At 40.7% G+C, this 11,768-nt stretch overlaps 1 protein-coding gene across 2 annotated transcripts; it reads left to right on the forward strand.

Annotated features, from left to right (window-relative positions):
* The first annotated feature begins 545 nt into the window (after positions 1 to 545).
* Positions 546 to 4,373, forward strand: LOC121048777 (probable disease resistance protein At5g66900). 2 transcript variants are annotated; one of them, XM_040514155.1, is made up of 5 exons: positions 546 to 1,485; positions 1,744 to 2,165; positions 2,488 to 2,852; positions 3,002 to 3,213; positions 3,371 to 4,373. In XM_040514155.1, the coding sequence occupies exons 1-5, from the start codon at positions 735 to 737 to the stop codon at positions 4,204 to 4,206; spliced, it is 2,586 nt and encodes an 861-aa protein (XP_040370089.1). In that variant the 5' UTR covers positions 546 to 734; the 3' UTR covers positions 4,207 to 4,373. The 2 variants fall into 2 exon arrangements, with proteins under 2 accessions (XP_040370089.1, XP_024180009.1); XM_024324241.2 differs by having other exon boundaries at positions 1,768 to 2,165.
* The last annotated feature ends 7,395 nt before the right edge of the window (positions 4,374 to 11,768 follow it).

Here is an 11,768-nt window from a genome sequence, read left to right on the forward strand (position 1 = left end):
TTTGAATTTATATTATGGTTCAAAAAAAGGTTGAACAATTGAATTTCAATTGATTGATTATAGATCAAGACATTGACCAATATTGCTACAATATATGTTAATCGGCGAAAAAATTGATGAGAATAATTAACCATAAGCATCAAGTGATTTATATTGTATATTTATATTGTTGGGAGATTAGGAATGAGAACAAACTCGCTAGACAGACTAACAATCATTTATTTGAGTCAATTTCTATTAGAAGATACTGGAATATTGAAGAGACAACAAGTTATTTTTTTGTTTTGTGTTTGGGCTGCATTTGTTTAATTTTTTTTTTTTAAATATTTTGTACATCTTAGCAAAATCTGTAGAAGTCATTCATAATAAAGTATATAGATTTTCATGAATCAATAAAAGTCTGTTGCTAAAATCAATGGTTTTAAGAAATCCATAACGGTTTATCAATTTTTTAAAGAGTCTATAGACTTTTCAAAAAGTCTGTCATTTAAAAAAGGTCTGCACAAATCCAAATACAATACACCCCCCTAAGTCTCTTCCTTGTTGGTTCCTGGGTTTCATCAGACACTCACCAACTGCAAGAGAGAACTGGGTTTTCTTATTGCTTTTTAAGTTTCTTCCTCATTGGTTCCTGGCTTCCATTGGAATCCAAATCCTAGTGTCCCTCATTTTCTAGTCACCCAATATACTGTTCTCATCTGATTCAGGGTTCAGTTTCGACCTTACTATAAGAAATGGCCAATCCAGCTGATGTTTTCGCCGGGGCTGCTGGAGGATTACTATTCAATGGGCTCTACGATGGCATTAAGGAGGTGGCCACCAAGCATGCGATGTTCAAAGACGTCCTCGAAAGCGTCAAAACCACACTCGAATCTTTGAAGAAAGTGGTTGAAGACATAGCACAACTGAACGAGGATCTGGATCGCCCCAAGGAAGAAATAGATAGTCTCAAAACCCGACTAGAGGAGGGCAAAGAGCTCGTTGCCAAGTGCCTCAAGGTTCGTAAGTGGAGGGTGGACGAGAAGTACAAGTACTCCAAGAAACTTCTTGGATATGATGACAGGCTCAAAAAACAGTTAGAGAGACTCGAAGTTTATGCAATAAGAGATGGGATGGAGACCTTGACAACGGTAAAGAGAACAGAGAAGACTGTGAGCCAAATTGAATGGAGCAGTTCCAGTATAAAGGAGAGAGTTGAGCAAATTGAGACCAACACTGCAAATCTACCGATGGCGGTGAGCCGAGTGGAAGCGATGTGTTTGAATATACAGGCTGAGATGAAGCAGACACAAAAGGAAGCTAAACCTGAAGCTTGGTATGCAGTACCTGAACTTCCAACTCTTACAGTTGGATTGGATGGGCCTTTGAACGAACTGAAGATGAAGTTGTTAAACAATGGAGTGTCAATGGTTGTGCTGACCGCTCCCGGAGGATGTGGAAAAACCACTTTGGCAACAAAGTTCTGTCAAGATAAGCAAGTCCAAGGTACTTCTTGTTCCCATTTATTTGTGGATTTTGATCATAGTTATGAACTTGTTGAAATACATTTGCTTTGGTTAATAGTTATTGTACTAATGTTACTTTGGAAGACTGACTTAGCATGAATTTATTATAACTCCCATGGTTGGAATATGTCTTGTTAATAATTGGCTTCGTTAGTTTACTACACTTTGGATATGGTAGGAGTTTTATTGCATATATTGTTAATCTCATTGTATGACATCTCACTAACAGGTCTAACAGATTGCATGTATGTATTTTGGACAGAAAAATTCAAGAACAATATTTTCTTTATCACTGTTTCCGAAACGCCAGACTTCTACCTTATTGTACAAAGGCTATACCGAAGCAAGGGTAACCCGGCACCTACTTTTAAAGATGATGAAAATGCACTCAAGTTGCTGCGAAAATTTCTGAAGGAAGAAGGACAGAACCCTTTACTGTTGGTCTTGGATGATGTTTGGTCTGGGTCAGACTCCTTACTTGAGAAGTTTGAATTCAAAATGCAGGATTACAAAGTTTTAGTGACATCAAGATCTGAATTTCGAAGATTTGACTCTTATGCATTGCAGTCATTGGATTTTGACAATGCAATGAAACTCTTTCATCATGCAGCATCCTTGGGAGAAAAAAGTTTGGATATTCCACCAGATATTTCAAGAAAGGTGATTTCTAGTTGCAATCTACTACATACGTTTATAAATATACATACATGTAGGATACATACCTAAATGCTTGTTTATGTTTATTTACTTGTCTATACACATGAACGAGCACATCCATCTTTACCATATTAATCATGCATTGAACCTTCCTTTACTCATCAAATGAAATTAAACAAGAGTCAACCAAAATAAAGAATGCTAGACAGTTGTTTAAAGTTTTGAAACCACATATTGCAATGGAGATGACTTTGAGAAACTTGAACTTTGAGTCTGCAACTCGAACGGTAAATTGTACTTCATCTTGGAGAATATTCAATTGCAGGTAGTAGAGGGCTGTAAGGGATTTCCACTTGCTATAACAGTGGCTGGAAAATCACTTTGCGGACAGCCTATAGAGATTTGGCAGGAAAGACTCATTAAATGGTCCAAACATTCTTCGATTCTTGATTCCGAGACTGAATTGCTTCTTTGCCTCAAAACCAGTTTAGATGTCTTGAATAAGGAAAGGAGTATGGTCAAAGAATGTTTCTTAGACCTAGGTTCATTTCCTGAAGATCAAAGGATCCCTGTTGCTGCCCTCATTGATATCTGGACAGAGTCTTACAGTTCACTGGATCAAGACATTTTGTGTGTTGCAAACCTCCACCAGATCACCAACCGAAGTCTAGCTAATCTTGTAGTCACAAGGTATGCTGGCTTCCATGTTTGTCTTCGATGATGTTTTCTCTCTAATTTTTCCTTAAAACTTATGATCAATTGCTATTCATAATTTGTTATTGCATTACATATGTTCTTAAGAATGCCTTCTAAATAACTTAGTTTTGACTAAAAAACAGGAAGGACAAGCCGCAGGGGGATGGATACTACAGTGAGCATTTTGTTACCCAGCATGATCTGCTTAGAGAGCTGGCTATCTATGAGACAAGACAAGAGGACCCCGGACATAGAGAAAGACTAATTATAAACATATCTGAAGACAATTTTCCCAAGTGGTGGAGCGAACAGAAGTATCCACGCATGAAGGCTCGCCTGTTATCTATTTCAACTGGTTGTTCCATCTTTCTCTCTTTAGCATTTATACATGTGTGTGCGTGCGTGCGCAGTAATGAACATGGATGCATGTTTTCACTTACACGCGGATATTTGAATAGTGATTGACATTTAATTGTTCCACATAGTAACATCATATAGCATTTTGTTTACAGATGGATCGTTTTCAACAAAATGGCACGACATGGAACTACCAGAATCTGAGGTTCTAGTCTTGAATTTTCATACCAAGAACTATCCATTACCCCAATTTGTGGAGAAAATGGTTAAGTTGAAGGTACTGGTAGTCACAAATTATGGTATTGTACCTTCAGAATTAACAAATTTTGAAATACTGTGTACGTCATCAAAGTTGAAGCGAATGAGATTAGAACGCATCTCAATTCCATCGATAGCCAAGCACCCCATGCAGTTGAATAGTCTCCAGAAGATTTCTTTATTCATGTGTAATATTGGTCAAGCTTTCAGCAATGGGTCAATCCAATTTTCAAATGCATGGCCAAATCTAGTGGAAGTGAACATTGACTATTGCAATGATTTGGTGGCATTGCCTGCTGACACCAGTGATTTGATTCATCTAAAGAAGCTTAGCATCACCAACTGTCATAAGCTACTTGCCTTGCCTGAAGATATTGGAAAGCTGGCCAAATTAGAATTGTTGAGGCTAAGGTCTTGTACAGACTTAGCAAAGTTGCCGGGTTCGACTGGGAACCTCAAGAAGCTAAAATCTCTCGATATATCTTACTGCTTCAGCATTAAGGAGTTGCCTGAAGACTTTGGTGAATTGAGCTGCTTAAGAGAGCTTAACATGAGAGACTGCTCAAGATTGCAAGAGCTGCCTCTATCAGTTTCAAATCTGGAGTATTTGAAAGTGATAGGTGATGATGATACACAAAGTTTATGGCAACCCTTCTTACCTATCGAAGGCACACACATAGTGGTGGCCAAGGAGAATATCAACCTAAATTGGCTCCCCAAGTTTCAGTTTTGAGAGCTGTCTGTGTATGGTTCTTTTCCCCCTCATTTCCTTCTTCTTGTTGGATTTAATCTTCTGCTTTTGCAAAAAGCATCAGATATTTTGTCTGCATATATAATACCATTGTTGTGTTGTAATTTTCAGAATCAATGTGATAATACACAGTATAATCCTTCATGTAACATTGTTTCCCTCCTTTCTCCTTTCTTTCGTTGTCTTCCTTATTTTCTTGGTTATGCTATGAGCCTATGATTGCTATCATATTGCACATAAAAAGAGTACAGCAGTGGATTAGGCATTGCTGGATGTGATGGTTAATCCGCTAGATGTTCCACTTTCCTTCCTATCCCCAAAAACCTAATCCATTTCTGAGCACCAACTCCAGCTCCAATCTTCAGTACTTTGGTCGCCAACTAATTGTAAAATTACCCAGCAGACACAGGCCATGTCACCATAGGCAACCCAGCAGAAATTCCTTCCAACACTTGGATGATCAAGCAGGTTTTGAGAGGAGCCCAACCTCTGATGATCAATCCCTTGCCTTCCATCCTCTCTTCAAATCCTTCAGGCAACTACTCATCTTTGCCTTTCCTCACCATGCAAAAGAAGTCCTGTCCAGCAGCTTCTAGAGTCATTTCAATCTCCTTGAGCTGAGTGGAATTGAATTTGGCAGCACTCTCGAAACAGACATACACAACTGAATCTGGTTTCTTCGAATCAAGCCTTTTCAAACACTCATGCTCATCAATTGAGGCTTCTTTTCCTCTCTGCACTCTCTTCAGTTTCTCTATGCAGGGGACATTGGAGCTCTGTATGTATGACTCATGATTTCCCTCCGTCATTTCCTTCTCCTCTGGTAAATGCCTAGTACGACAGTATAGCAATGCAGTAGGCACTTCCTTTCCGACATTTTATGAGATCAGTTCCCAGTTGTGAATTCCGTGGAAAATTTTCAATATCTAGTTGAGCAGTTCAGTTTAATATCATGTGTGATTTGCTAGATGATATATAAAATCTATATCTTGGCGTGATCACTCCAATTTCTAGCACTGTTTCTATCAAAACCTATGCTAGTGTTAATTCTTAGTATTATACAACAGCAGTAACATGTTCTCTGGTAATTAGTATTTTTGTATATTTGATAGAAATGAGAAGATTCCATTAAAATATCACTGTTAGCATTTTAAAGTCATTTTTAAGGAGACTTGGAAGATGTCGTTAAGATAGGGAGAGATTATAATATGTGGTAGGTGGATTAATATTCCTCGGCATTTTTCGAGCGAGGAAGTTGCTTGCTCAAGCTTTTTTCTTTAATCTTTGGCTGGTTAAGCCTCAAGTTCCCTTTAGATCAAAAAGAAAAAAAAAAAAACAAAAATATCAAGTCACCCAATCCGCGTCTTTTTGCTCAAGTTTTAAGTCTCTATCTGGGAGTCAATGTTGAAGTCATTCAGAAATTTCTATGGAGCTTCCTCAATCCCCAATGAATTATTACTGTATATTATCATAGTGCCAAATTCCAGAGGCACTGAGTCAGTGAGTTGCTCGCAGACCAACATTTAGTTCTTTTCTGATTAGAGAAGAACATCTAATACTCTTGCCTGTCTTGCATGATAAACAACTAACCAAGAAAAAAGAATAGCTTTGTATTTCTTTTTTGGGTCTCATGTTTATTGTTTACATGGGTTCCAAATGAAATTCATGTTATTGGATTCCAAATTTTAGTGGACACAGTTTTTCTAATCTTACCTGCCCTCTTTGTGTTATGTTTATCTGATATTGGTGTTAGGAATGGCTAATCCAGTGGATAAGCTTTTTGATGAGCTGTACAGAGACTTTAAAGACCTCATCAAGAAGAATATTGAATTTAAAGAGGGAAACTTGAAGGCATCGAAGCCAAGCTAGATGCTCTAAAGCCGGTAATCCGAGACATGGTGAAGAGCAATGAGGTATTAGATCGCTCAAGGAAGGAACTAAAAGGTTTAACAGGAGTTATGGAGTCTGGCATTAAGAGTTAAAACTAAGAACCTCTAAAGAACAGGAAGCTTTAGAGAACAAGAAGCTTTTGAGGATGAATTCTCACTTACTATATCAAAAATTTACAGAGGCATATTTATACAACTTTATACAACCCTAAAACTGGGCTCACAAGGAAAGTAATCAAACACAATTACAATCCTGATTCTATACAACCCTAACATAATTCTATTCCTAATAGTAATCCTAAAATATCTATGACTCACAACACTCCCCCTCAAGTTGGAGCATACACATCTCGAATGCTCAACTTGTGAAGTGAGTCATAAAATGCTTTAACTGACACACCCTTAGTCAGAACATCTGCTAACTGCTCCTCAGTTGGTACAAATGGGAAGGCAATCAGGTTTGCGTCCAACTTTTCATTGATAAAGTGTCGGTCAACCTCTACATGCTTTGTGCGATCATGTTGCACAAGGTTATGTGAAATTTCAATGGCTGCTTTGTTATCACAAAACAACTTCATAGCTTTTGTTTGACGCGTAAATCCTGTAGGGGTGCAAACTGTCTCTTTTGAGCGTGTGATTGCGCAGGCGTGCCAGCACCGCAGGGTGCAGTCGTCGGGGTAGTCCCTTGACCTGACTTCTTCTTCAAGCGCTGTAGACGAGGAGAGCACCAACCTCGTCACAGGGTTCTTCTCTAGCCTTTCGGGAAAGGACTTCTGCCTTACGGATAAGGACTTTGGGTGTGATCTCTTCGCGTCACCGTATCGATATTTAGTATTGCAGACTAAGCAGAGCAATCACTGGGAAGTTTGGAGAAAGCACGGGTTTCGCTAAAGCGTGACTTTAGCTTCGCTGGGTTGCGAGGGCGTTACCCTTGCTTCGCTGGTTGTGTCGGTGGCAATAGTACTGACAGTCGGCTCTGAGAGACTAGGGCTGAGAGTACGGTCGCCGGGTTTCAACGAGGTTGAAGGTTTTCTCCTAAGAGGCTTTTTAATCGCTGGGATTGGTTGATTTGAGAGAGGTCCTTGTTATGTCCTCGAACCCTAGTATTTATACCTAGGTCTTCGACAGTTCCTTGCTACAGAAGGATTATTGATTGAAGTTTCCTATTCAATCTCTGCTACTTGACTCCAATAAGGTTTCGTTTTCCTTATGGATTACGGAATGGGCGAAGCTGTAACCCAAACCCAAGTAGGCTTATTTTTGGGCCGCAGGTATCAGCCCGCTATGCTAAATCCATTAAAGGATCTTGCCAAAATTACTTTTGGGCTCAAACAGCTTTTTTTGGCTTGAACCCCAAATCACGCAATAAATTACGTAACCATAACAACTCACATACCCCATGTGCCATTCCTCTATACTCGGCGTATGCACTAGATCTTGCCACCACCTTTTGTTTTTTACCCTTCCAAGTGACAAGGTTCCCTCCAACAAATGTAAAGTAACCTGAGGTCGATCTCATATCCGTAATACAACCAGCCTAATCAGCATCAGTATAACCACTCACCTCCAGGCAGTGATGTTTCGAAAACATAAGGCTCTTCCCAAGAGCACGCTTCAGATACCGCAGGATTCGCACGACTGCCTCCATATGGTCTTCACTTGGGTTATGCATGAATTGGCTCACCACACTCACAACATACGCCAAATCCGGTCGAGTGTGACCTAAATAAATTAACCTGCTAACTAACCTCTGATACCTCGCCCTATCAGTCGGAACTTGATCAGGGTACTCTGCTAACCGATGATTCTGTTCAATTGGTGTATCTGCTGGCCTGCAATCTAACATGCCCGTATCTGACAGTAAGTCTAAAACATATTTTCGTTGGCAAAAAAATGCTGTTACTCCCCCTGGCTACCTCTATCTCAAGGAAGTATCTCAAGTCACCGAAGTCTTTCATCTCAAACTCTGAAGCTAACTACTGCTGCAACTTCCTAATTTCCTCTCGATCATCACCTGTAATCACCATATCATCAACATAGATGATTAACACTGTTACTTTACCCTTCTGATGCTTAAGGAAGAAAGTATGATCTGAGTTGCTTTGTTTGTAACCAAACCGCTTCATTGCCTGAGTAAAGCGCCCAAACCATGTACGAGGGGACTGTTTCAACCCATAGAGTGACTTCTTCAACCTGCATACAACATCTGTCTTATCAGCAGTCTCATATCCTGGTGGTAGACTTATATACACTTCTTCAACCAAATCTCCATGTAGAAATGCATTTTTCACATCAAGTTGCTTGAGAGGCCAACCCAGATTAGCCGCTAAAGAAAGAAGCACCCTGATAGTGCTGATCTTGGCTACGGGTGCAAACGTCTCATCATAGTCTACACCATACGTCTGAGTAAACCCTTTTGCTACCAATCTCGCCTTGTATCTACTAACTGAGCCATCTGCATCATGTTTAATTGTGTAGACCCATTTACATCCAACTGGTCTTTTCCCTTTAGGTAACGCCATCAGTTCCCAAGTGTTACTTTTATGTAGAGCTTCCACCTCTTCTTCCATCGCTTTTGACCACTTGGGATCTCTCAAAGCATCCTGCACTTTGTTAGGAATAGATACAGAGGAAATCTGATGCACAAACGACTCATATGACTTGGACAACCTATGTGTAGACATATAATTGGCAACCGGGTACCTAGACTTAGATTTAAGACTAGGTTCATATTTCTTTGGTGGTTTACCACGAGTAGAACGAGAAGGTAAAACAAAATTGGGTTCAGAGATTACCTCACATTGACCTTCAGGAACTTGGAGTGCTTGGTTTGAGGGGAGAAATGAAGAAGAGGGTGAAGCTCTCGTTTCCAAGTCAGTGTCACTGTTCTCGAAAACGACGTCGTTTTGTCCTTGAGCAGAAACGGCGTCAGTCCCCTTCCCTGTCTCTTCTATTTTCGGCCGCCCACTCCTACCCAAAGCCGTTGATTCCTCTGCCTCCATGCCCGGTTGTCCACTCCGACCAGAGACAATCGGATTCCAGGTTTTTCCGTCAATAAGTTGCCCAGTCTGGTCGAATCCTAAGCCTGCAGCGCCGTTTTTTTCAACGTCCAGATCTGCAGTGTCGCCGTTTTCATCGTCCAGATCGGCGCCGCCAAGCTCGGCCGGTCGACCGGGTCCTGATTTATTCCAGGTATTTTGTTGATTCGGAAACCCATTCAATCGATGACACTTAGTCCTCCAATGCCCATAATTCTTGCAGAAAGTACAGTACGGTCGTGTTCCTCCTTGAGAACTTGGTTGTGGTCGAAGTTGTTGAGATGGTGGTACATACTTCGACGGTGAAGGTTTCGTTTGGATAATGAGACTTGATAACTCCGAATGAATTGCTTTGGTGCTATCAAGTTGAGCCTCATATTTGCGTATATATGCAAAGGCATCCTCAAGGGTAGGTGGAGTTCCACGTCTGAGCAATTCACCCTTTGCACTAGCATGCTTGTCATCGAGACCATGAAGAAAAATATGCAACCTCATTAGATCCTTTTCTTCATTGTGTAACTTGATGTCATCGACATTCTTCATCTTGTTAGGACGCCTTTGATCAATTTCCAACCATAAGCCTTTGAGGGCAGCATAGTATATTGCCACAGGCCGCCCATCTTGAGTCATCATGAACACCTTGGTATGGAGCTCATGTATTTGAGCAAAATCTGAGTCATTCAGATACAATCGCTTCAGAGTACTCCAAATTTCTGCTGCAGTTTCACACCCAATAATCAATTGTACTACCTCATCCGTCATGGCCTTGTAGAGTACAGACATCACGGCACCATTGTGTGTTTCCCACTTTGCATATCCCACATCTTCTTTATCCGGTGCCTTAATCAATCCATTCACATATCCCATCCTATCCAGACCGCAAAGATGAGTGGTCATTATCTTCCTCCAAGTACGATAATTCATGCCATTCAACTTGGCACCCCTAAATCCTCCTCCTGAGGATTCTTGATTCACAGATACCTCCACCTTCTGCACATCAGAAGTCACAATCTGCTTGGAACTTTCTTCTCCACCCATGATACTTGAGCTGCTACAATCTTCTCCCTTGATGCTGCGGAAGCAACGAACAAAAAAACAAGACCAAAAATCCAAGATCGGATTCTTGGCTCTGATACCAAGTTAAAACTAAGAACCTCTAAAGAACAGGAAGCTTTAGAGAACAAGAAGTTTTTTAGCATGAATTCTCACTTACTATATCAAAAATTTACAGAGGCATATTTATACAAATTTATACAACCTGTTGAAGGAAAATCAACTTAGTGTGCCTTATCAAACTAGGAGTAGTAATAGGAGAGAAGGTTCTAGAATTCCTAATCCTAGACAGATTAGTATTCCTTGTAACATTAGAATATGTACTTTGTAATCCCTATATATAGGGTTCCTATTCTCAATAATAATACACAATTCTCTCATCAATTCTCTCTCGAATCTATTTTACTTAAACACGTTATCAGCACGACTCTAACCATAATAGCAAAAAACCAATAACCCGGAAATCCTTTTTCACCACCGCAGCCCCTAGCCCATTGCTAGCCTGCCTACTCCTGCAGCTCTCTTGGCCAGCATACCTCCTGGCCTGCGCACCTGCCTGCCAGCGCGCTCCTGCGCCAGACCCAGCCCACTACCCTGCAGCCCAGCACCTGTGCGCCTGCTCCTCGCTGCCCTGCAGCGTTCCTGCAACTTTGCCGCAAGTCTACTGCCCCTGCAGCCCGCTTCCAGCCATCTGCCACGATTAGGATTGCAAACTGGTTGCAATCCTAACTTAGGATTGAACTGCTACTGTAATCCTAACTCCGGAATGTAGCCTCGTCGGCCAGCAACGCAACCTACCGGCCACACTCTCAGCCCCATCCTATTTGTTCACAAGCCTAGCACCGTTGAGCCATTAGCCACGACCAGGATTGTAAACAAGTTACACTCCCAGGTTATGATCGAACATCCACTTCAATCCTAGCTTAGGATTGAAGCAGCATATGCAATCCCGAACAGGATCAATAGCACACCTACAATCCTACACGCCTGCATCAACACGAGCGTGTATTGAGAATTTCAAATTCTGAAATTCATGAGTAAGTTTTCACTAGTAAGTTGTTCCCATTTTTGAAATTTAAATTTATTTTTATTTCTCCGGGGACTTACAAAATCCTTTCTTCTACATCCCACCTTTCTGTAACGTGGGTTCGATTTGCTAAAAGAGGAATCATGGGGATTCACGCTATATACGAACTAAGAGCATTCGTGATCTTCGGACTAAGAGCGTCTGTGAGCATCGATTTTTACAAACTAAGAGCGTTCGTAGGCTACGGACTAAAAGTGTTCGTAAGCATAAAAATTTGACCATATAAACGTCATTGGTTTCAATCCAAATCCAAAAAATTTGGAAACTATCAACAAAGACAGTGGTTATAACTCTTTCTCACTAGGCGTACTTAAGAGTAATTGTGATGTCTAGGAAAGGTTTGAACTGAGAGAACGGTTTAAAAGTGAGCAACGCTCCACCAAAACCTCACCTTACCTTACCTGGTCACAACCAAATTGGAATTACCAAACAGATTGAGTCACTACTACTTGTCTATGCTTGATTATCCTTTTTGGA

Source organism: Rosa chinensis, chromosome 2 (assembly GCF_002994745.2).
Source record: "Rosa chinensis cultivar Old Blush chromosome 2, RchiOBHm-V2, whole genome shotgun sequence".
NCBI lineage: Eukaryota > Viridiplantae > Streptophyta > Magnoliopsida > Rosales > Rosaceae > Rosa > Rosa chinensis.